The 26453-nt window shown below is 50.3% G+C and overlaps 1 protein-coding gene across 1 annotated transcript in view; it reads left to right on the top strand.

The window, feature by feature from the left end:
• prkcab (protein kinase C, alpha, b) overlaps window positions 1-26453 on the top strand; it is a 489840-nt gene that overhangs the window by 317236 nt on the left and 146151 nt on the right. The window contains exons 6-7 of the mRNA XM_072483739.1: window positions 22191-22347; window positions 26278-26412. Of these exons, the coding sequence (XP_072339840.1) occupies window positions 22191-22347; window positions 26278-26412 (292 nt within the window). The remainder of the gene's footprint in view (window positions 1-22190; window positions 22348-26277; window positions 26413-26453) is intronic.

Genomic DNA, 26453 nt, shown 5'->3' with positions numbered 1-26453 from the left:
GTCAAACAAGCCGTATAAACAACTCCACAGTATTGAGCCTTATTGTATTCCAGCAGTAGCTCCAGAGGTTGAATCTGTGTGATCCCAAAGAGGATTTGCTTTTGATTAACACACACAGTGAGTGACTTGGACAGGCAGCTTGAAACCCCAGGGTAAGCACTGTCCGCATTCAGCAGAAGCCCTTGACTGGGAAGAAACATTTGACGACCACATCGATTCGAGCAGCTCGCACTCGATGTCAAGGTCATTCCTTCCCCAACAACTGAGCAAAGTTACCAAACAATTCAGCACGGAGACACTAACTTTCCCGTTCAGTTTTCATTGAGGTCACTGTTTCCCATGAAGTCAGGGAGCCGACAGCAGCAAATGGTGTTTTTACCGCCGGTAATCACACCAAAGTCCCAACTGAGTTGCATGTCTCCTTTTTCAAATGGGAAGTGGATGGATATTCAACACGGTAACAAAAGGTCAGAGGGGCTGTTCATTTGAGACTGATTTTTCCACCGCTCCAATGTATTAAAGGTGACAGTGATCCTTTTGCAAACCATCTCGCCTCGGAAATATCCAACACCCATCTCTCCGCTCGCCATTGCAGGTACCTCGATCGAGAGAAAGAACTTGCATTTCTGTGGCACCTTTTACGACCTTCAGACTTCTTAAAATATTTCCCAACCAATGGAATACCTTTTTGAAGTTATAATAAGTCCATGGAGGCAGACGTCCCTTCATCAGAAGTCCTTATATCTTAACAAAACCAACAGCAGTACGACCGTGGGCATTCCGCTTGCTATCTACACCGGGAGTGCATTCAGCTTGCTGTCTACACCGGGAGTGCACTCCGCTTGCTGTCTACACTGGGAGTGCATTCCGCTTGCTGTCTACACTGGGAGTGCACTCAGCTCGCTGTCTACACCGGGAGTGCATTCCGCTTGCTATCTACACCGGGAGTGCATTCCGCTTGCTGTCTACACTGGGAGTGCATTCCGCTTGCTGTCTACACCAGGAGTGCATTCCGCTTGCTGTCTACACTGGGAGTGCATTCCGCTTGCTGTCTACACTGGGAGTGCATTCCGCTTGCTGTCTACACCGGGAGTGCATTCCGCTTGCTGTCTACACCGGGAGTGCATTCAGCTTTCTGTCTACACCGGGAGTGCATTCAGCTTGCTGTCTACACCGGGAGTGCATTCCGCTTGCTGTCTACACTAGGAGTGCACTCCGCTTGCTGTCTACACCGGGAGTGCACTCCGCTTGCTGTCTACACTGGGAGTGCATTCCGCTTGCTGTCTACACCAGGAGTGCATTCAGCTTGCTGTCTACACTGGGAGTTCATTCTGCTTGCTATCTAAACCGGGAGTTCATTCCGCTTGCTGTCTACACTGGGAGTGCATTCCGCTTGCTGTCTACACCAGGAGTGCACTCAGCTTGCTGTCGACACTGGGAGTGCATTCCGCTTGCTGTCTACACTGGGAGTGCATTCCGCTTGCTATCTACACCGGGAGTTCATTCCGCTTGCTGTCTACACCGGGAGTGCATTCCGCTTGCTGTCTACACCGGGAGTGCATTCCGCTTGCTGTCTACACCAGGAGTGCACTCAGCTTGCTGTCTACACTGGGAGTGCATTACGCTTGCTGTCTTCACCGGGAGTGCATTCCGCTTGCTGTCTACACCGGGAGTGCATTCCGCTTGCTGTCTACACCGGGAGTGCATTCCGCTTGCTGTCTACACTGGGAGTGCACTCAGCTTGCTGTCTACACCGGGAGTGCATTCCGCTTGCTGTCTGCACTGGGAGTGCATTCCGCTTGCTGTCTACACTGGGAGTGCATTCCGCTTGCTGTCTACACCGGGAGTGCATTCCGCTTGCTGTCTACACTGGGAGTGCATTCCGCTTGCTGTCTACACCGGGAGTGCACTCAGCTTGCTGTCTACACCGGGAGTGCATTCCGCTTGCTGTCTGCACTGGGAGTGCATTCCGCTTGCTGTCTACACTGGGAGTGCATTCCGCTTGCTGTCTACACCGGGAGTGCATTCCGCTTGCTGTCTACACCGGGAGTGCATTCCGCTTGCTGTCTACACCGGGGGTGCACTCTGCTTGCTGTCTATACTGGGAGTGCACACCGCTTGCTGTCTACACTGGGAGTGCATTCCGCTTGCTGTCTACACTGGGAGTGCATTCCGCTTGCTGTCTACACCAGGAGTGCACTCAGCTTGCTGTCTACACCGGGAGTGCATTCCGCTTGCTGTCTACACTGGGAGTGCACTCAGCTTGCTGTCTACACTGGGTGTGCATTCCGCTTGCTGTCTGCACTGGGAGTGCATTCCACTTGCTGTCTACACTGGGAGTGCACTCCGCTTGCTGTCTACACCGGGAGTGCATTCCGCTTGCTGTCTACACCGGGAGTGCACTCCGCTTGCTGTCTACACCGGGAGTGCATTCCGCTTGCTGTCTACACTGGGAGTGCACTCCGCTTGCTGTCTACACCAGGAGTGCACTCCGCTTGCTGTCTACACCGGGAGTGCACCCTGCTTGCTGTCTACACCGGGAGTGCATTCCGCTTGCTGTCTACACCGGGAGTGCATTCCGCTTGCTGTCTACACTGGGTGTGCACTCCGCTTGCTGTCTACACCGGGAGTGCACTCCGCTTGCTGTCTACACCGGGAGTGCACTCCGCTTGCTGTCTACACCGGGATTGCATTCCGCTTGCTGTCTACACCGGGAGTGCATGCTGCTTGCTGTCTACACCGGGAGTGCATTCCGCTTGCTGTCTACACCGGGTGTGCACTCCGCTTGCTGTCTACACTGGGTGTGCACTCCGCTTGCTGTCTACACTGGGAGTGCAGAGGATCTGACACTCCCTGTTATATACAGAGAAGAGGTTCCCTGATTGGGCCACTAATCAGGGAACTCGTATTCTAATTGTCCAATCTCAAAGGCCTGGTCTAAGTCATTACAGAAGTGTAGTCACTGTTGTATTGCGGCAGCCATTTTACGCACAGCAAGATCCCACAAAGAGCGATGCAATAAGTGGCTATATATCCCTTTCTCGTGATGTTGGTTCGGGGGGGAAATATTCACCCGGACAATGGGGAGCGACCCCGGTGCTCTGACATAGTGCCATGGAATCCCTTTTACAACCACCTAAAGGATCAGATGAGGCCTCGGTTTAATGGTTGATCCATCAGACAGTGCAGCCCTCCTTCAGTACCGCACCGTAGTTAGTCTGGATTATGTGTTCAAGTGGAATTTGAACCCACAGACTCTGGGCTGGATTTGTCGTCCGCGCCCCCTGGCAAGATTGCATTCCGCTTGCTGTCTACACCGGGAGTGCATTCAGCTTTCTGTCTACACCGGGAGTGCATTCAGCTTGCTGTCTACACCGGGAGTGCATTCCGCTTGCTGTCTACACTAGGAGTGCACTCCGCTTGCTGTCTACACTGGGAGTGCACTCCGCTTGCTGTCTACACTGGGAGTGCATTCCGCTTGCTGTCTACACCAGGAGTGCATTCAGCTTGCTGTCTACACTGGGAGTTAATTCTGCTTGCTATCTAAACCGGGAGTTCATTCCGCTTGCTGTCTACACTGGGAGTGCATTCCGCTTGCTGTCTACACCAGGAGTGCACTCAGCTTGCTGTCGACACTGGGAGTGCATTCCGCTTGCTGTCTACACTGGGAGTGCATTCCGCTTGCTGTCTACACCGGGAGTGCATTCCGCTTGCTGTCTACACTGGGAGTGCACTCAGCTTGCTGTCTACACCGGGAGTGCATTCCGCTTGCTGTCTGCACTGGGAGTGCATTCCGCTTGCTGTCTACACTGGGAGTGCATTCCGCTTGCTGTCTACACCGGGAGTGCATTCCGCTTGCTGTCTACACTGGGAGTGCATTCCGCTTGCTGTCTACACCGGGAGTGCACTCAGCTTGCTGTCTACACCGGGAGTGCATTCCGCTTGCTGTCTGCACTGGGAGTGCATTCCGCTTGCTGTCTGCACTGGGAGTGCATTCCACTTGCTGTCTACACTGGGAGTGCACTCCGCTTGCTGTCTACACTGGGAGTGCATTCCGCTTGCTGTCTACACCGGGTGTGCATTCCGCTTGCTGTCTACACCGGGTGTGCACTCTGCTTGCTGTCTACACTGGGAGTGCACTCCGCTTGCTGTCTACACTGGGAGTGCACTCCGCTTGCTGTCTACACCGGGAGTGCATTCCGCTTGCTGTCTACACCGGGAGTGCATTCCGCTTGCTGTCTACACTGGGTGTGCACTCCGCTTGCTGTCTACACCGGGAGTGCACTCCGCTTGCTGTCTACACCGGGAGTGCACTCCGCTTGCTGTCTACACCGGGATTGCATTCCGCTTGCTGTCTACACCGGGAGTGCATTCAGCTTGCTGTCTACACCGGGAGTGCATGCTGCTTGCTGTCTACACCGGGAGTGCATTCCGCTTGCTGTCTACACCGGGAGTGCACTCTGCTTGCTGTCTACACTGGGAGTGCACTCCGCTTGCTGTCTACACTGGGAGTGCACTCCGCTTGCTGTCTACACCGGGAGTGCATTCCGCTTGCTGTCTACACCGGGAGTGCATTCCGCTTGCTGTCTACACTGGGTGTGCACTCCGCTTGCTGTCTACACCGGGAGTGCACTCCGCTTGCTGTCTACACCGGGAGTGCACTCCGCTTGCTGTCTACACCGGGATTGCATTCCGCTTGCTGTCTACACCGGGAGTGCATTCAGCTTGCTGTCTACACCGGGAGTGCATGCTGCTTGCTGTCTACACCGGGAGTGCATTCCGCTTGCTGTCTACACCGGGAGTGCATTCCGCTTGCTGTCTACACTGGGTGTGCACTCCGCTTGCTGTCTACACTGGGAGTGCAGAGGATCTGACACTCCCTGTTATATACAGAGAAGAGGTTCCCTGATTGGGCCACTAATCAGGGAACTCGTATTCTAATTGGCCAATCTCAAAGGCCTGGTCTAAGTCATTACAGAAGTGTAGTCACTGTTGTATTGCGGCAGCCATTTTACGCACAGCAAGATCCCACAAAGAGCGATGCAATAAGTGGCTATATATCCCTTTCTCGTGATGTTGGTTCGGGGGGGAAATATTCACCCGGACAATGGGGAGCGACCCTGGTGCTCTGACATAGTGCCATGGAATCCCTTTTACAACCACCTAAAGGATCAGATGAGGCCTCGGTTTAATGGTTGATCCATCAGACAGTGCAGCACTCCTTCAGTACTGCACCGTAGTTAGTCTGGATTATGTGTTCAAGTGGAATTTGAACCCGCAGACTCTGGGCTGGATTTTTCGTCCGCGCCCCCTGGCAAGATTGCATTCCGCTTGCTGTCTACACCGGGAGTGCATTCAGCTTTCTGTCTACACCGGGAGTGCATTCAGCTTGCTGTCTACACCGGGAGTGCATTCCGCTTGCTGTCTACACTAGGAGTGCACTCCGCTTGCTGTCTACACCGGGAGTGCACTCCGCTTGCTGTCTACACTGGGAGTGCATTCCGCTTGCTGTCTACACCAGGAGTGCATTCAGCTTGCTGTCTACACTGGGAGTTCATTCTGCTTGCTATCTAAACCGGGAGTTCATTCCGCTTGCTGTCTACACTGGGAGTGCATTCCGCTTGCTGTCTACACCCGGAGTGCACTCAGCTTGCTGTCGACACTGGGAGTGCATTCCGCTTGCTGTCTACACTGGGAGTGCATTCCGCTTGCTGTCTACACCGGGAGTGCATTCCGCTTGCTGTCTACACCGGGAGTGCATTCCGCTTGCTGTCTACACCGGGAGTGCATTCCGCTTGCTGTCTACACCGGGAGTGCATTCCGCTTGCTGTCTACACTGGGAGTGCACTCAGCTTGCTGTCTACACCGGGAGTGCATTCCGCTTGCTGTCTGCACTGGGAGTGCATTCCGCTTGCTGTCTACACCGGGAGTGCATTCCGCTTGCTGTCTACACCGGGAGTGCATTCCGCTTGCTGTCTACACTGGGAGTGCATTCCGCTTGCTGTCTACACCGGGAGTGCACTCAGCTTGCTGTCTACACCGGGAGTGCATTCCGCTTGCTGTCTGCACTGGGAGTGCATTCCGCTTGCTGTCTACACTGGGAGTGCATTCCGCTTGCTGTCTACACCGGGAGTGCATTCCGCTTGCTGTCTACACTGGGAGTGCATTCCGCTTGCTGTCTACACCGGGAGTGCATTCCGCTTGCTGTCTACACCGGGGGTGCACTCTGCTTGCTGTCTACACTGGGAGTGCACACCGCTTGCTGTCTACACTGGGAGTGCATTCCGCTTGCTGTCTACACTGGAAGTGCATTCCGCTTGCTGTCTACACCGGGAGTGCACTCCGCTTGCTGTCTACACCAGGAGTGCACTCCGCTTGCTGTCTACACCGGGAGTGCACTCTGCTTGCTGTCTACACCGGGAGTGCTTTCCGCTTGCTGTCTACACCGGGAGTGCATTCAGCTTGCTGTCTACACCGGGAGTGCATGCCGCTTGCTGTCTACACCGGGAGTGCACTCTGCTTGCTGTCTACACCGGGAGTGCATTCCGCTTGCTGTCTACACCGGGAGTGCATTCCGCTTGCTGTCTACACTGGGTGTGCACTCCGCTTGCTGTCTACACTGGGAGTGCAGAGGATCTGACACTCCCTGTTATATACAGAGAAGAGGTTCCCTGATTGGGCCACTAATCAGGGAACTCGTATTCTAATTGGCCAATCTCAAAGGCCTGGTCTAAGTCATTACAGAAGTGTAGTCACTGTTGTATTGCGGCAGCCATTTTATGCACAGCAAGATCCCACAAAGAGCGATGCAATAAGTGGCTATATATCCCTTTCTCGTGATGTTGGTTCGGGGGGGAAATATTCACCCGGACAATGGGGAGCGACCCCGGTGCTCTGACATAGTGCCATGGAATCCCTTTTACAACCACCTAAAGGATCAGATGAGGCCTCGGTTTAATGGTTGATCCATCAGACAGTGCAGCACTCCTTCAGTACCGCACCGTAGTTAGTCTGGATTATGTGTTCAAGTGGAATTTGAACCCACAGACTCTGGGCTGGATTTTTCGTCCGCGCCCCCTGGCAAGATTGCCATAGACAGGATGCAGACCGTGTAAAGGCCCATTGACCTCGGGCGAGAATTTGAGGTCGCCGGGCGGACTAGGCTGAAGAATCCCACCCTCTGATTCTAAGATGTTGAGGCAAAATCTAAAAATTCCATTTTTCAACCTCCCCCCCTTCCTCTCAAGTTCCTAATTTTTCCTGGCATTGGGCTGATGGAACAATGGCCTCCTGCCATTAACCAATATCCATCATCTCTGCGTGAGCTCTACTGAAAACTCATCGACCTGAAACGTTCACTCTGTGCCACCTCTGCAGATGCTGTCAGACCTGCTGAGGACTTGCAGCAAATCGGCACAGGCAGGGCTTGGCAAAAACCCCGCCCTGCCTCCCAATCAATGATTCACCTCGCTGAAGACTGGTCCCCTGACAGAACTCTGCGGAGGGCTCACAGAGCTCCATTCAATCACCGAGGAAGCTATTTCCTGGCTTGGTGATTACTGCACAGGCTAAAACAAAAACGGATTTGCAACATTTTCTGTGTTTGTCTCTCTATCGCTGCCTCTGAGGCGCAGTTTGTTGGGAAGGACAAACCTGTTGCGTTGCAGGAACTGTAAGACTCCCCCACGAACAGGGTCAATTTCACAGCTCCGGGGACAATCCGGAAACCAGAGTATGGATCTTTGGCAGCTGCCACCTCTGACTGTCTGCTAGTCTCCCTCGATATCTGGGATATCAAACAGGGATCTGTGGTGTCGGGCCTGCACAGATAGGTGCAAACGACTGGGCCCTCTGTCGCGACACTGATATTTGCTCGGAGCTCTGATCCCCATGACAACTCTCAATCTTTTTGTACCTGGAGCTGTTGTTGCTCCCCTGGGGACTTTGTATCTCCCTGTAGTGTAACAATACATCTCTGCAACAATAATTGCCCAAGTAGAAATTCTTGGCAATTGGTGGAACTATGAGCCAGTATCTGGTATGAAAAGATTACGGTTCACAGTGAACTTGGCTGCAATTAGCTACTGTTTGATCCATTCATTCACAATCTTATCAGCTCGAAAAAGTTTCAGGTGCCCAACCCACACGGGTCATGACTGGGAATTAAGGACCGCCTCCACACTTACTGTCCAATTAATGATGACGGGGAGGAACGCTGGACATCACAGCATTTCCCGTTGAACACAGTACGAAGCCTCACAACACCAGCTTAAAGTCTGTCAGCTTATTTGGAGTGACTAGCTTTTGGAGCGTAGCTCCTTCATCAGGTGACTGGACTTCACTCACCTAATGAAGGCAGTACGAAGTCTTACAACACCAGGTTAAAGTCCAACAGGTTTGTTTCGATGTCACTAGCTTTCGGAGCGCTGCTCCTTCCTCAGGTGAATGAAGAGGTATGTTCCAGAAACACATATATAGACAAATTCAAAGATGCCAAACAATGCTTAGAATGCGACCATTAGCAGGTGATTAAATCTTTACAGATCCAGAGATGGGGTAACCCCAGGTTAAAGAGGTGTGAATTGTGTCAAGCCAGGACAGTTGGTAGGATTTCGCAGGCCAGATGGTGGGGGATGAATGTAATGCGACATGAATCCCAGGTCCCGGTTGAGGCCGCACTCATGTGTGCGGAACTTGGCTATAAGTTTCTGCTCGGCGATTCTGCGTTGTTGCGCGATGTCCGTTCATTCGTTGTCGCAGCGTCTGCATGGTCTCGCCAATGTACCACGCTTCGGGACATCCTTTCCTGCAGCGTATGAGGTAGACGACGTTGGCCGAGTCGCACGAGTACGTACCGCGTACCTGGTGGGTGGTGTTCTCACGTGTAATAGTGGTATCCATGTCAATGATCGGGCACGTCTTGCAGAGATTGCCATGGCAGGGTTGTGTGGTGTCGTGGTCACTGTTCTGAAGACTGGGTAGTTTGCTGCAAACAATGGTCCGTTTGAGGTTGCGCGGTTGCTTGAAGGCAAGTAGTGGGGGTGTGGGGATGACCTTGGCAAGATGTTCATCGTCATCAATGACGTGTTGAAGGCAACCGACAACTGCCAATCTCCAGACGCAATTCTGCAACTCATCCGCTTCATTCTGGATCACAACGTCTTCACCTTCGACAACAAGTTCTTCATCCAGACGCACGGAACAGCCATGGGGACCAAATTCGCACCCCAATACGCCAACATCTTCATGCACAAGTTTGAACAGGACCTACTCACCGCACAGGACCTTCAACCGACGTTATACACCAGATACATCGATGACATTTTTTTCCTTTGGACCCACGGTGAAGAATCACTGAAACGACTACACGATGACATTAATAAGTTCCATCCAACCATCAGACTCACCATGGACTACTCTCCAAAATCAGTTGCATTCTTGGACACACTCGTCTCCATCAAGGACGGTCACCTCAGCACGTCGCTTTACCGCAAACCCACGGATAACCTCATGATGCTCCACTTCTCCAGCTTCCATCCTAAACACATTAAAGAAGCCATCCCCTATGGACAAGCGCTCCGTATACACAGGATCTGCTCAGACGAGGAGGAGCGTAACAGACATCTACAGATATTGAAAGATGCCCTCGTACGAACGGGATATGGCACTCGACTCATCGATCGACAGTTCCAACGTGCCACAGCGAAAAACCGGACCGACCTCCTCAGAAGACAAACATGGGACACAACCGACAGAATACCCTTCGTCGTCCAGTACTTCCCCGGAGCGGAGAAACTACGTCATCTTCTTCACAGCCTTCAACACATCATTGATGACGATGAACATCTTGCCAAGGTCATCCCCACACCCCCACTACTTGCCTTCAAGCAACCGCGCAACCTCAAACGGACCATTGTTTGCAGCAAACTACCCAGTCTTCAGAACAGTGACCACGACACCACACAACCCTGCCATGGCAATCTCTGCAAGACGTGCCAGATCATTGACATGGATACCACTATTACACGTGAGAACACCACCCACCAGGTACGCGGTACGTACTCGTGCGACTCGGCCAACGTCGTCTACCTCATACGCTGCAGGAAAGGATGTCCCGAAGCGTGGTACATTGGCGAGACCATGCAGACGCTGCGACAACGAATGAACGGACATCGCGCAACAATCACCAGGCAGGAATGTTCCCATCCAGTCGGGGAACACTTCAGCAGTCACGGGCATTCAGCCTCTGATCTCCGGGTAAGCGTTCTCCAAAGGCGGCCTTCATGACGCGCAACATCGCAGAATCGCAGAGCAGAAACTTATAGCCAAGTTGCGTACACATGAGTGCGGCCTCAACCGGGACCTGGAATTCATGTCACATTACATTCATCCCCCACCATCTGGCCTGCGAAATCCTACCAACTGTCCTGGCTTGATGTAATTCACACCTCTTTAACCTGGGGTTACCCCATCTCTGGATCTGTAAAGATTTAATCACCTGCTAATGGTCGCATTCCAAGCATTGTTTGGCATCTTTGAATTTGTCTATATATGTGTTTCTGGAACATACCTCTTCATTCACCTGAGGAAGGAGCAGCGCTCCGAAAGCTAGTGACATCGAAACAAACCTGTTGGACTTTAACCTGGTGTTGTAAGACTTCGTACTGTGCTCACCCCAGTCCAACGCCGGCATCTCCACATCACACCTAATGAAGGAGCAGTGCTCCAAAAGCTAGTGATTCAAAACAAACCTGTTGGACTTTAACCTGGTGTTGTAAGACTTCTTACTGTGCCCACCCCAGTCCAACGCCGGCATCTCCACATCATGGTTCCCCATTGGAAACCAGCAGGTGCCACAGTGAGAATAACTGGAGGCTGGACTGGCGGAGTGGCAGAGAGGCACTGAAAGCAGTGGAACGGCTGACAAGTGTAACACAAAAGTCAGCCGCCTCCAGTATTACAGGTCACAAAGGCAAGGTGTGTAAGGACAGACAGCAGCCTCCCCCTTTGCTGCTGCTAAGTTCCTCCACAGCCTGAAAGGTTACGATACACTGACCTCCTGCTGTGTGGCTCACTCCTCACCTGCCGGGGACAGGGGTAGGGGGTGTGATTGAGACAGCAGGGGGCCAGTCCGGAGGGGGTTTGATTGACACAGCAGGGGGCCTGTCCAGAGGGGGTGTGATTGACACAGCAGGGGGCCTGTCCGGAGGGGGTGTGATTGACACAGCAGGGGGCCTGTCCGGAGGGGGTGTGATTGACACAGTGGGGGGCCTGTCCGGAGGGGCTGCCATTGACACAGCAAGGGGCCTGTCCGGAGGGGGTGCGATTGACACAGCAGGGGGCCTGTCCGGGGGGGGTGCGATTGACACAGCAGGGGGCCTGTCGGGGGGGGGGGGGGGTGATTGACACAGCAGGGGGCCTGTCCGGAGGGGGTGCGATTGACACAGCAGGGGGCCTGTCCGGAGGGGGTGCGATTGACACAGCAGGGGGCCTGTCCGGCGGGGGGGGGGGGGGGGGGTGATTGACACAGCAGGGGGCCTGTCCGGAGGGGGTGTGGTTGACACAGCAGGGGCCTGTCCGGAGGGTGTGTGATTGACACAGCAGGGAGCTTGTCCGCTGATTGCAAGGTATCATGGCTTAGTTCGATCTTTCTAATTAACCTCTTCATGACCATTACTGCTTGCCACTGCTGTTATCGCATCCCTAATACTAGTGCACAGAGGCAAGAACTCGCGGGGAATAACTTGAGAGAAACCTTTTCCAAATGTCCTCTCAAACCCACCTCCCGGGATTCCGTCCAATGTATCCATATGTTTGGCAAATCTGTTTCCAACTTGGGAATTACTTTGGAGTAACGCTCAATACAGAGTGAGGACATTTCTTGGGTCACAGTTTGAATGCAGTGACCACAAACAGGCTCTGCTCTGTTAACACTTGGCTAAAGGTTCAACATAATTTGTAGCATTTGGCTTTTCTAAAGCATAATTCAGCTCCCTGATCTTTGCTGTTTCTGCATTTGACTAGAGACAATTTCTTTCTTTAACTATCCCTTTTAGTTGGTGTTAATGCTCATTGGGATTCCTACGAGATGCTCTATGTTGTAGATTCCCTCGGTATTCCCCACCTGCCCAGTTTTCCAATATTCTGTATTTTTCTTTGACATAATCAGTGAGTACCTGGAATTCTGTCGAACAGATCATGGCTGAAATATAGGGAATGAGGCTTGCCACTAGTTTGCTATCAAGGAGTGTGCATTCTCATTTTTAATATAATTTTTTTTGTTAAGGGGCAATTTAGCATGGCCAATCCACCTGCCCTGCATGTCTTTGGGTTGTGGGGGTGAGACCCACGCAGACACGGGGAGAATGTGCAAACTCCACACGGACAGTGACCCGGGGCCGGGATCGAACCTGGATCCTCGGCTCCGTGAGGCAGCAGTGCTAACCACTGCGCCACCATACCGCCCCTAGGAGTGTACTTTCCCACAGGACATTTTTATCGCTCTGTGACCCAGGCTAAGTGAATTCCTTTTCTCCTCTCTATTCCATTCATGAACGATGTTAAACGACAGTGACTGCCCTTCGGAAATGGTCCAGAAATACCTCATTGTGCTGCCATCAGCACTTTGAGATGTCAAGAAGTTGTGAAAGATGTTATGAAATGCAAATGCTTTTCTATACTCTTGAGAGAGGAAGGTCCAAGCTTTTTGTCTCTCTGGGTTGTACATGATAATAATAATCTTTACTGTCACCAGTAGGCTTACATTAACACCGCAATGAAGTTACTGTGAAAAGCCCCTAGTCGCCACACTCTGGCGCCTGTTCGGGTACACAGAGGGAGAATTCAGAATGTCCAATTCACCTAACAGCATGTCTTTCGGGACTTGTGGGAGGAAACCAGAGCACCCGGAGAAAACCCACGCAGACACGGGGAGAATGTGCAGACTCTGCACAACATATAACATTTCAACTCTGTTTTACATTAATTTGCTCATATCTCTAGCTTCAGCATGAACAAATCTTGCTTTTATGATTTAAAGACGAAAAAAACCTGTATTTACAAAGTGGTCACAGTGTATATGAGTATATATATTATGTATACTATACTGTATATATGTGGTGTGTATATGTATTAGCGAGAACAAACTCCAAATATGGACACGGTAAGAAGTCTTACAACACCAGTTTAAAGTCCAACAGGTTCATTTGGAATCACTAGCTTTCGGAGCATCGCTCCTTTATCAGATGAGTGAAGAGGTAGGTTACACAAACACAGCATATAAAGACAAAGCCAATGATGCAAGACGATACTTTGAATGCGAGTCTTTGCAGGTAATTAAGTCTTTACAGGTCCAGACGATGCGCCTGGAGAGAGGGATAATCACAGATTAAAGAGGTGTGAATTGTCTCAAGCCAGGATAGTTGGTAGGATTTTGCAAGCCCAGGCCAGATGTTGGGGGATTAAATGTAGTGAGACAGATATGGAGATTGGCTGGAAAATAAGCAGCCTTCTGATGTATAAGCAGTCATTGTTCACAGCGGCAGGTTGTCAGGGTGGGGTGGGGTGAGGTAGAGATTGGGGCCTCTACATCTATATCCCATAAACCTAGAGAACATCCAGTGACATAGGGAGTGAGGGCAGTCATCCAATAACCACAGCTAAAATGGCAATGAAAGGTTGAGACAGGGCCCTATCCCCCGTTACACAGGCGCCCCTGATCATTGAAACCAGGCAATGTTCCGGCAAGACCATGTGGGGCCCAATTTGTAACAGGACTGTTACTCGAAAAGACACAGAACAGACCCTTCTCCAGACATGTCATCAGAACAGCCAACTCAAGACTGCCCAAACAGCAGGTCTACCCGCAGCTACGTCGTTCACACAGGAGATCCAAGGAAATCATAGATATCATAGAATTTACAGTGCAGAAGGAGGCCATTCGGCCCATCGAGTCTGCACCGGCTCTTGGAAAGAGCACCCTACCCAAGGTCAACACCTCCACCCTATCCCCATAACCCAGTAACCCCACCCAACACTAAGGGCAATTTTGGACACTTAGGGCAATTTATCATGGCCAATCCACCTAACCTGCACATCTTTGGACTGTGGGAGGAAACCGGAGCACCCGGAGGAAACCCACGCAGACACGGGGGAGGACGTGCAGACTCCGCACAGACAGTGACCCAAGCCGGAATTGAACCTGGGACCCTGGAGCTGTGAAGCAGTTGTGCTATCCACAATGCTACCGTGCTGCCCTGTTGCATGCCCTGTTTCAAAATGTTTCAAAAACCTTCTCGGAGCCTCCAGGAAGTCCAGCTGTGTGGACGTCAACAAACGGAGAGATACCTAATCACCAACAGAATGGTGAATCATCGACAAAAACGGTGCCAGGAGCTTCCAAACAACCTGAGCAGCCTCTGAGAGGATGGTGGGGGCACTGCTGCTGCTCAGGTCAACCATCCGCCAGGAATTCTACCGGCCGACAACCGATGTCCTCGCTGTGGGAGAGAGAGCCTGTCGGGCTGAGACCTCACCCACGTTAACACCTCATTTAAACCCAGTCACCTACACGGAAGAACCATTGTTAACGTGAGAAATTGTCAATGATGCTAATAATTATATACTGCAATAATGATACAAAACCAGCAAGCCAATTTTAAAATAGAGAAACACAGCAGCTGATTTGTGCACAGCACGATCCCATGTACACTAATGTCCAAATCATCGACTTTACTTTTTTTAATTCCTTGGATGTGGACGTCGCTGGGTGGGCCAGCGTTTATTGCCTGTCCCTAATTGCCCTTGAACTGAGTGGCTTGCTGGACCATTTCAGAGGGCATTTTGAGAGTCTGGAGTCATGTGTCGGCCAGACAAAGATGAGTTTTTACGACGACGACCATTGTGTTGTAGGTCTAGATTTATTTATTTTTCCAATTGAGGGGCAATTTAGCGTGGCCAATCCCCCTACCCTGCACATCTTTTGGGTTGTGGGGGTGAGACCCACGCAGACACGGGGACAATGTGCAAACTCCACACGGAGAGTGACCCGGGGCCGGGATCGAACCTGGATCCTTGGCGCTGTGAGGCAGCAGTGCTAACCACTGCCCCACCGTGCTGCCCCAGTCTAGATTTTTTAACACCTGTGTTTGAAGGGAAGAAACACCATTTATATAGTATGTGTCACAGCCTTGGGACATCCCAATGCAGTACTTTTAAAAAGTGTGATCACTTGTTGTAATGTAGCACGGCAATTTGGGCGCAGCAAAACTCCACAAACAGAGGTTTGATAATAAGCAGATGAGCTGCTTTTGTAGAGTTGTTGATTGGCGGGATAAATATTGACCTGATCCGGACGCCAGAGAAAACTCTTTAACTCATCTCACGGGATCTTTTGCATCCAGCTCAGAGAGCATTGCTTTAAAGTCTCATATGAAAGTTGGCAGCCCTGACGGTGTGGCACTCCCTCTGTCCAGCACGGGAATGCTGGCCTGGACTTCTTGTGCCAGCCTCTAGAGTGGGAACTGAACCCATGCCTTTGAGAGTCAGTGACGAGATTGGTAAAGAGCAGGAAGAATAGAACTAATTGGACCCCCCACCCTTTACAGTGAGCCAACATAGGCACATGTCAAATGGCCTCCCCTGTGCTCTGAGATTTGACGAGACCGCAGGCTGCGAGTTTCGCCTGGTGGCTTTAGGAAGATGTCATAAGTGAAAGTGACTCCACAACAAAGTTACTTTGTCATACAGCTGGGAGATTTCAAGACACAGGGTGCATGATACAGAAATAAAACTGCTGCTGCTCCCAGCACCCCAGCAGCGAGAAGGCAGCTGATGTTATCTCTGGGTGGCTCACTCACTTGGGGAAATCCCCGTGCACGAGGAGCCCAGACATCAACTGTTAACAGATTCTTCAAGGCTGTTAAAGTGAAACCATCGACTAACACTTAGAATCCTGTTCCTCTGTCACTCTCTCTCTGTGTACCGTTTATGCAGCGACCTCTCCCTGCTTGGGCGATGGTTGGAGTGACTGAACACTGTGGCACTCAGCACCAGCCACTATTCTCTGCCCCCCTCCGCACCCGCCTGATACCCCCTACACCTCATAGCAGATGGACTGAGTTCCCCCTGTGGGAGGTCATGGTGTAAGGTCTCTTTCTCTCTTCCCCCCCATCCCCCCAACCCTTATTCAGGGGTGGGCGGTGGAGGAGGGGGTCCACACCTCCTGAATTCACCCGAGAACCTGCCACCCAGAGGCAGCTGAGCAACGGGGTGCCTTCTTCATGTTCTGGGATTGAAGTTAGGCCGATAAACCACCGACAACTCTCAGAGGATTCCCAGCTCCCTTGCCTTGAAAGCAACCCCCACCCCCCAAAAAAATAGTAAAAAATGGGAGGCAAAAGACAGACATGCCAGCAAGATACAGCAGCTGAGAGGTCACCTCTGGAGAGAAGAGTCAGGGAGATTTGAGCTCTAAACCTGAAACATTGCCTGAAACATGATTCTGACTGCCTTTCATTGATGCTGATGAATTTACTCTGTGTCTCCAGTTTATATAGCGACCGGTAACATCTCAAAGCGTTTCAGACACGATGAATCACACTGGCATGTGTGGATATGACATAGATAAACACAGTCAGATCCGACAAGGAGCAGTAACATGTTCTACGGATATTATTTTAACAATCACACTGTTACTGAACACCACTCCCCTTCTCTAATAGCTGCATCAGTCTCTGACCGAGCTTTGGTCACTTGCCTTATTATATCCCGATGTGGCCCACTGACAATTTTGATTCACTAACTTTCCTGTGAATCTCCTTGAGATGCTTTGCGCTGATAAAAAGGCGCTATATAGATGTAAGTTCCCACCGTATGACACCAGAGATGATAGTTCTAGCTTGAGGAATTCAGGGTTTTGCTTTTAAACTGGGCCAGGAGAGGCTGGGGACTGTCAAATGGAAGATTTTGATACGTTTCTAGAGGGTCACTGATGAAAGACAGGGCAGAGCGATCAGTAACCAACAGTCACACACTTGGAACTATCCCAAGAAGGATATTGGGGAAGTTAGAAGAAATGTTTGTTTTTTTACACACGCAGGGGATCTTGGGGGATGGAAGGTGTCACTGTCAGGGCATAAACACAGTTAAACAGAAAATCATAGAATTTACAGAATTTGCAGTGCAGAAGGAGGCCATTTGGCCCATCGAGTCTGCACCGGCCCTTGGAAAGAGCACCCCACCTAAGGCCACACCTCCACCCTATCCCCATAACCCCACCTACTCTTTGTTGGACACTAAGGGCAATTTAGCATAGCCAATCCACCTAACCTGAACATCTTTGGGCTGTGGGAGGAAACCGGAGCACCCGGAGGAAACCCACGCAGACACGGGGAGGACGTGCAGACCCCGCACAGACAGTGACCCGACCGGGAAGCAAACCTGGGACCCTGGAGCTGTGAAGCAACTGTGCTAACCACTGTGTTATCGTGCTGCCCTGCATATCGATGGATAAGGGGAAAGGACAGGTTCTGGAGATTGCTCTGGTTGGCTGCCACCTTTGCTGTGATCTCTAATAACCATTACACAGCTGGAATAATCTCCACCAAGGGGAAAAGTCATTATTACTGTCACTCTGTCACTACTAACCAGCTGCCGTGAAGTGAATGGAAATATGGGGATAAGTGCTGGAAACTTTCAGCAGGCCAGGCAGCATCTGTGGAAAGAGGAACAAGAGTTCACCTTTCAGCTCGGCCGCCCCGCTGAGCATTTCCAGCGCGTTGGTTTTGTTTCTGGCTCCCAACTTCCCCGGCGCTGTGTTCCCGTCTGAATGTGGGGACTTGAGTGTTGCTGAAACGCACAAAAGCCTTGGTCCTTGTACCTCGCCCTGAATGGTGTGGTCCAGGGTGGGAGCTGCCCACTTGCATGCCATCCGAGGAACTCCAAATTCAGCAGATACTGACCGGGCCTCAGAGACTGGAGTGGTCCTACAGCCCCACCAAGTGGCCATAACCTGTCTTGCGACAGAACTGAAGCTGAAAGGGGTTCAGGAATGTCTTCTCCACAACTGAGGATCGTTCGTTTCAGGAAGGTTTGAGAATATTGTGTCATTTAAAGCTTTGGCCAGACACGAACTGCGCTGCGAGTATATCATTGATTGATTGCGCACATAGAATCAATTTTAAGGCTTAAAACAATCCCCCTGAATAACCCTGAACAATCAGTGAATAGTTGGGGTTGTGTGTAAGTTAGAATGGGTTTTAAGTTGCTCTGACTGATTGTGAGCAGTTTTGGGCCCTGTATCTAAGGAAGGATGTGCCGGCCTTGGAAAGGGTCCAGAGGAGGTTCACAAGAATGATTCCTGGAATGAAGAACTTGTCGTATGAGGAACTCTGGCTCTGTACTCGGAGTTCAGAAGGATGAGGGGGGGGGGGGTCTTATTGAAACTTACAGATTACTGCGAGGCCTGGATAGAGTGGATGTGGAGAGGATGTTTCCACTAGAAGCAGAGGACACAATCTCAGACTAAAGGGACGATCCTTTAAAACAGAGATGAGGAGGAGTTTTTTCAGCCAGAGGGTGGTGAATCTCTTTGCCGCAGAAGGCTGTGGAGGCCAAATCACTGAGTGTGTTTCAGACAGAGATAGATAGGTTCTTGATTAATAAGGGGATCGGGGGTTATGGGGAGAAGGCAGGAGAATGGGGATGAGAAAATATCAGCCATGATTGAATGGCGGAGCAGACTCGATGGGCCGAGTGGCCTAATTCTGCTCCTATGTCTTGTGGTCTTATACCATGCTGCCTCTATTCGCTCCATCGTATCAAAGATTTCATACTGAAAGCCCTTGTTAAATCAGTCACCTGTCCACTGACAATATGAATTGAGTGGCAATAGCCATCAGTTGATTCTTACTGTATCTGCACCCCTCTCCTTGCAGCCCAGTTTCCGTTTCTTGGTCAGAAATCTCGGGCGGGATTCTCCCAACGGGCGGCAAAGTGCGGGCGCCGGAGTAAAAATGGGAGTGTTTTACTCCGGCATCGACGCCCGTTCTGGGACCCCATTCTGCGGCCCACAGGGGGCTAGGATGGCGCTGGAGCGGCCTCCGCTGCCCCAGCTGCCGAACACGGCCTGAACCCAGCGCACGCGCAGTGGCCGCCTTCCCCACGGCAGCCCCGACACCAAATGGCGCAGGGCTGCAGGAGCCGGCGCGGAGGAGAGGAGACTGGGGAGCAGAGAGGCCGGCCCGCCGATTGGTGGGCCCTGATCGCGGGCCAAGCCACTACGGAGGCCCCCCGGGGTCGGACCCCCCCCCCCCCCCCCCACAGGCCGCACCCAGACCCTTCAACGCCAAGGTCCCGCCAGCCCACAGCAGGTTAGAACGGCGCAGGCGGAACCCGGCTTTTTGTTGACGGCCGTGTCATAGTACACACCAGTATATCATGGTGCAGACACACACTGATGGACACACAGTGGGACCACACACAACACCGCAGCCAATTACCAGTTAGAGCACACACACCATAAAGACAGGGGGCATCAGAGTTCCCGCTCATTCGAGCTACAGCTTCCTAGCAGGACAGAGCTCACAGCCTGCAGCACAGATCTTCACCATGTGCTGAGTGCATCGACTGGTTTGGACAAGGCATAGGTCTTTAGTTCAATCTAATATCGTGTTAACCCACAGTGAAAGTATGTTAAACAGTTTCTGACTTAATAAAATAGTGCTGCACTATTTTAAGTGTTGGTGGCCTGTATGTGTTCCACGGATCCAGAGCGCCCATCACAACAGGCTGCTCGGCCCATCCGGCCCGGAAAATCGGTATGCCAGCCCGGGCCGGAGAATCGGCACATACCCTGACCGGCGCCGCGCCGATCACGCTGGCGCCGATTCTCTGCATTGCAAAGAATTGCGTCGGGCGGCACGGGGCGGTTCGCGCCGCGCCGATTCTCCGATCCGGCGGGGGGTCGGAGAATTCCGCCCCTCATCCCTCAAACCGAGATCTCTCGTGAGATTTGGCAGCCGTAACGGGATTTACTCCCGCGACGAACGGGACGACTAAATGATGCCCCTTGTCTCTCCCTTTCAATCTTTAGCACCTTATTCAAACCCCTTCATGTTCTGCCCCCCCATTGCTTTGAACTTGCCTCAGGTAAACATCTGTTTGCAGTGTTGCTAAGCTCACCAACATCTCAAAGGCACGAGCTCCATTAACATAGACAAGCTGTCTCGGCCTTAAGAAACTTGTGTTTTCCCTTATAAAGTCTATAACTGGAGTGGGACTTGAACTCAGAGGAAGGGAAAGTTACAACCGCACCTCAAGACCTCCATAACCCGATGGAGATCTTTAAGGTAAGATAGGGTGAGACATAGAGAAGATGTTTCCACTTTGTGGGTGAGATGCTACCAGGAGTTGATGGCCTGAGTTATTAGGAGAGGCTGGATAAGCTGGGACTTTTTTCTCTGGAGCGTAGGAGGCTATAGAGGTCTGTAAAAAAATGAGGAGCATCGATAAGGTAGATAGTCGACATCTTTTCCCTAAGGTAGAGGAGGCTAGAACTAGAGGGCACAGGTTTAAGGCGAGAGGGGAGAGATACAAAAGAGACCAGAGGGGTAATTTCTTCACACACAGGGTGGGGAGCATCTGGAACGAGCTGGCAGAGGCAGTGGTAGAGACGGGTATGATTTTGTCCTTTTAAAAAGCAGCTCGACAGTCACGTGGGCAGAGTGGGTATAGAGGGATATGGGCCAAATGCGGGCAAGTGGGACTAGCTCATTGATAGAAACTGGGCGGCATGGACAAGCTGGGCCGAGGGCCTGTTTCCGTGCTGTAAACATCTATGACTCTATCTATGACTATGATAACCAGCAGAAAATATTCCAGTTTCTTGGATTTCCCTGATATTTTCATGACACCGCTATTTCCCTGACCGTGTTTATCAAACAACTGGACTTACTGCTCTGGATTGTATAGAGTGACAGTGCTCCGCCACTTTGTGCACTACGTGTGACACACTCATATCAGACACATTGGGCAAGGTTTTCAGAGCCTCCCCGATCAGGAACGGAAGCGAACACAGCCTGAAAATACTGCTACTGGCTGGTGTGCCAGGTTCCTGCTGTTTTGGGGAGATGGCGTCAGGACCTGGCAGGTCTGCTTGCCAACCCCCCTCGCTCCCCCCTCGCCACCCCCCTCGCCCGCCCCGCCACCCCCAAGTGAACAGCCAGTTAGACTCATTATGAGCTCTGCGAACTGTAAGTCATGGAGGCCAGGAGGTGGGTTTCCATTTGGTCTCCAGGCTCCTGGCATGAAGGGGGCCTCCGGGTGCTCCGGTTTCCTCACACAGTCCAAAGATGTGCAGGTTAGGTGGATTGGCCAATGCTAAATTGCCCTTAGTGTCAAAAAAGATTAGGTGGGGTTACGGGGATAGGGTGCAGGCGTGGGTTGAAGTAGGGTGCTCTTTCCAAGGGCCAGTGCAGACTCGATGGTTGAATGGCCTCCTTCTGCACTGTAAATTCTAAGATACAAGGCCCTCCCGACCTGCATGAGTGCAGCTGCAGCCAAAGGCTACCCTGTAAAGGGGCTCTCAAACCCCCAGCTACCCTCCCACAATGGTGTCTGGCTGCTTTATCTATTATCTCATTGATTTTTTTAAAAAGTTGCTCGGAAGGTCTCTTCATGTTCCAGCGCCCTCTCAGTTACTTACCCGTTACTGCTGATGGCAACCTCTGATTGACCCTCCAACTACAAGATGCTGCCCAATGGCCTGAAACGGACAGTGAATCGGTCTTCATGCCCAATAGGGGAGAGGGGGGACATCCCGCACAAGATCCCAAAGAGTGGCCCGTTTACCCACAACCTCCAGTAGTGAGGTTTCTGGTCCTATCAACAGGACTGCCTCCTCTTTCCCAACCCTCGAAGCAAAAAAAACTCAGCCTGGTTTTCCATTTCGGTTCAAGACCAGTGACTAATCCTAGAAATTGTCCGGTTATTCTCACTGAGGCTGAGCTTGCATTGTTTCTCGGGCTGCACTAACTCCGAACCTGGTTGGATAACGGAGCACCACCAATTGGCCTTCGTGTGCAACCAGAATCTGATTGGAAGCAGCAGAGGGTTCCCGTTCTGGAATGGTCGCTCCACTGACCCCGCTCTCTCGTATTGTTCACCTGCCTTTTCCTTTCTATTTTTTACAGTCCGAGATGCAAAAAATCTAATCCCCATGGATCCCAACGGACTTTCGGATCCCTACGTGAAACTTAAACTCATCCCTGACCCCAAAAGTGAAAGCAAACAAAAGACAAAAACCATCAGATCAACGCTCAACCCCACGTGGAATGAATCATTCAAATTGTGAGTACGAAGAGGTTGAGGGGAAAATCTTTCAGCATTTACTTCCCCCAAGAGCGTACGCATTACATTGCAAATCCTATTTCTCATCAGCATCAGGCACGTGTACCCGAAACCTCATGATCTGTGTCAGAGTTATACCTTGTACATGTACCGTGTGTGTATATGCGACAGTTATCCCTTGTACACGCGCATTGTGCATATGGACAGTAATCCCTTCTACACGCGCTGTGTGTAGATGTGACATTTATCCCTTGTACACATGCTGAGTGTAAATGTGACAGTTATTGTACACACACTGTGTATATTTGACAGTTATCCCTTGTGCATCTGCTGTGTGTATATATGATAGTTATCCCTTGTACACGTGCTGTGTGTATATGTGACAGTTATCCCTTGTATACGTGCTGTGTGTATATATGACAGTTATTCTTTGTACATGTGTGTATATGTGACAGTTCTCTCTTGTACATGTGCAGTGTGTAAATGTAACAGCTATCCTTTGTACACGTGCTGTGTATATATGCGATAGTTATGCCTTGTACACATGCTGTGTGTGTATGTGACAGGTATCCCTTGTGTATGCGCTGAGTGTATATGTGACAGTTATCCCTTATACACCCGCTGTGTGTATATGTGACAGTTATTGTACATGCGCTGTGTGTATATGTGACAGTTATTGTACACGCGGTGTGTATATGTGACAGTTATTGTACATGCGCTGTGTGTATATGTGACAGTTATTGTACACACGCTGTGTGTATATGTGACAGTTATTGTACACGCGCTGTGTGTATATGTGACAGTTCTTGTACATGTGCTGTGTGTATATGTGACTGTTATTGCATACGCGCTGTGTGTATATGTGACAGTTATTGTACATGTGCTGTGTGTATATGTGACAGTTATTGTATATGAACTGTGTGTATATGTGACAGTTGTACATGCGCTGTGTGTATATGTGAGTTATTGTACACGCGCTGTGTGTATATCTGACAGTTATTGTACACGCGCTGTGTGTATATGTGACAGTTATTGTACACGCGCTGTGTGTATATGTGACAGTTATTGTACACGCGCTGCGTGTATATGTGACAGTTATTGTACACGCGCTGTGTGTATATGTGACAGTTATTGTACACGCGCTGTATGTATATGTGACAGTTATTGTACACGCGCTGTGTGTATATGTGACAGTTATTGTACACGCGCTGTGTGTATATGTGACAGTTATTGTACACGCGCTGTGTGTATATGTGACAGTTATTGTACACGCGCTGTGTGTATATGTGACTGTTATTGTACACGCGCTGTGTGTATATGTGACAGTTATTGTACACGCGCTGTGTGTATATGTGACAGTTATTGTACACGCGCTGTGTGTATATGTGACAGTTATTGTACACGCGCTGTGTGTATATGTGACAGTTATTGTACACGCGCTGTGTGTATATGTGACAGTTATTGTACACGTGCTGTGTGTACATGTGACAGTTATTGTACACGTGCTGTGTGTATATGTGACAGTTATTGTACACGCGCTGTGTGTATATGTGACAGTTATTGTACACGCGCTGTGTGTATATGTGACAGTTATTGTACACGCACTGTGTATATGTGACTGTTATTGTACACGCGTTGTGTGTATATATGACAGTTATTGTACACGCGCTGTCTGTATATGTGACAGTTATTGTACATGCGCTGTGTGTATATGTGACTGTTATTGTACACGCGTTGTGTGTATATGTGACAGTTATTGTACATGCGCTGTGTGTATATGTGACAGTTATTGTACACGCGCTGTGTGTATATGTGACAGTTATTGTACACGCGCTGTGTGTATATGTGACAGTTATTGTACACGCGCTGTGTGTATATGTGACAGTTATTGTACACGCGCTGTGTGTATATGTGACATTTATTGTACACGCGCTGTGTGTATATGTGACAGTTATTGTACACGCGCTGTGTGTATATGTGACAGTTATTGTACACGCGCTGTGTGTATATGCGACAGTTATTGTACACGCGCTGTGTGTATATGTGACAGTTATTGTACACGCGCTGTGTGTATATGTGACAGTTATTGTACACGCGCTGTGTGTATATGTGACAGTTATTGTACACGCGCTGTGTGTATATGTGACAGTTATTGTACACGCGCTGTGTGTATATGTGACTGTGAGGATGAATGCCGGGGAATTGTGTGACTTGAAATTAGATGATACTTTTTGCAGATTATCACGCTTGGTAAAACTTTATGATTTCACTGCTTAATTTACTGATTGGAGTAAATTTGACGAGGACAAAAAGCCCTCTGTGGAAGCTGTGAGGCGACAACACTATCTAGCCCACTGAGGATGTAATACATTCAATGAGGTGCTTCCCACCAGTAAGATGTTAAACTCCCAGCCTGTTCTTTTTTTTTCTTTTTTAAAAAAAATTTAGAGTACCCAATTCATTTTTTCCAATTAAGGGGCGATTTAGCATGACCAATCCACCTACCCTGCACATCTTTGGGTTGTGGGGGTGAAACCCACGCAGACACGGGGAGAACGTGCAAACTCCACACGGACAGTGACCCAGAGCCGGGATCGAACCTGGGACCTCGGCGCCGTGAGGCAGCAGTGCTAACCACTAGGCCACCGTGCTGCCCTCTCCCAGCCTGTTCTAATAATATTGATCTTTTCCAACCATAGTTTGGAGATGAGAGGGTGTACAGTCCGGTATCCAGGTCAGTATTTCTCCATCGCCCGGTTTTAGCAGAAACACCTTCACCACTCATTCAGCTGATTGCTTTTTGGAATCTTGCTGTGTAGCCAATGGTTGCCACATTCACCTGCATAACAGCAGCCTCAGCAATTCAGGGTCATTCACTTTTTTAAGTGATGTGCACTCGAGATGCTCTTTCTGACAGGGTTATGGACCAAAAGCTGGAAATGTAATTCTGCTGGATCATTCTTTTTCTATGTTTCTATATTCTCTATACAAGACGTATAATTTTTGTGTGTATCTAAAATATATATATACATATGTAATAATAATAATCTTTATTAGTGTCACAAGTAGGCTCTACATTAACACTGCAATGAAGTTACTGTGAAAAGCCCCTAGTCGCCACATTCCGGCGCCTGTTCGGGTACACAGAGGGAGAATTCAGAATGTCCAATTCACCTAACAGCACGTCTTTCGGGACTTGTGGGAGGAAACCGGAGCACCCGGAGGAAACCCATGCAGACACGGGGAGAACGTGCAGACTCCACACAAACAGTGACCCAAGCCGGGAATCAAAGCCGGGACCCTGGCGCTGTGAAGCAACAGTGCTAACCATTGTGCTAATCAATACAAAATTAAAGGAAAATCGCTTAATGTCACAAGTCGGCTTCAAATTAAGTTACTGTGAGAAGCCCCCAGTCGCCACATTCCGGCGCCTGTTCGGGGAGGCTGGTACGGGTATTGAACCCACGCTGCTGGCCTGCCTTGGTCTGCTTTACAAGCCAGCTATTTAACCCACTGTGCTAAACCAGCCCCTACAAGTCTGCCCTCTTAAGGAGATATTTATAATTTGGTAAATTCTAATCACCCAGAATCAAATGAAAGAAACACTTTTCCTTCAGTGACTCCGAGGGGAAAGGCTTTGGGGTATGAAAGCTATAATCCTTTGATGCTCAGGCACTGAAGCTGTTAGGCGCCCTGTGTTAATCTCCGGCACCTCTGAACACAGTCCCTTCCTCGATACGCAGCACCCAGTCCGAGCCGCAGTGATGTGAAATTCCAGAGCTGTGGGAGAGTGAGGAGTTGGAACTTTGTTATATTATTAACAACGGAACCAATCCACATCGATCTCAGTGACTCATAGAATTTAAATCAATTTACTGGTCGTTGATTAACGTAATGTAAATCGTATTATTGTTTTCCCTCTCTGCCTAGTAAACTGAAAAGTAGTGACAAGGACCGGCGACTGTCAGTGGAGATCTGGGATTGGGATCGGACCACAAGGAATGACTTCATGGGTGCCTTGTCCTTTGGTGTGTCGGAACTGATGAAGATGCCAGCGGTTGGTTGGTATGTAAATCCTCCCGAAGTCATTCGTGATAAAACTGTCA

This window comes from Scyliorhinus torazame, chromosome 18 (assembly GCF_047496885.1).
Source record: "Scyliorhinus torazame isolate Kashiwa2021f chromosome 18, sScyTor2.1, whole genome shotgun sequence".
NCBI lineage: Eukaryota > Metazoa > Chordata > Chondrichthyes > Carcharhiniformes > Scyliorhinidae > Scyliorhinus > Scyliorhinus torazame.
Note: the sequence above shows the minus strand (reverse complement) of the source record. Positions and strands in the feature narration are given on the sequence as shown.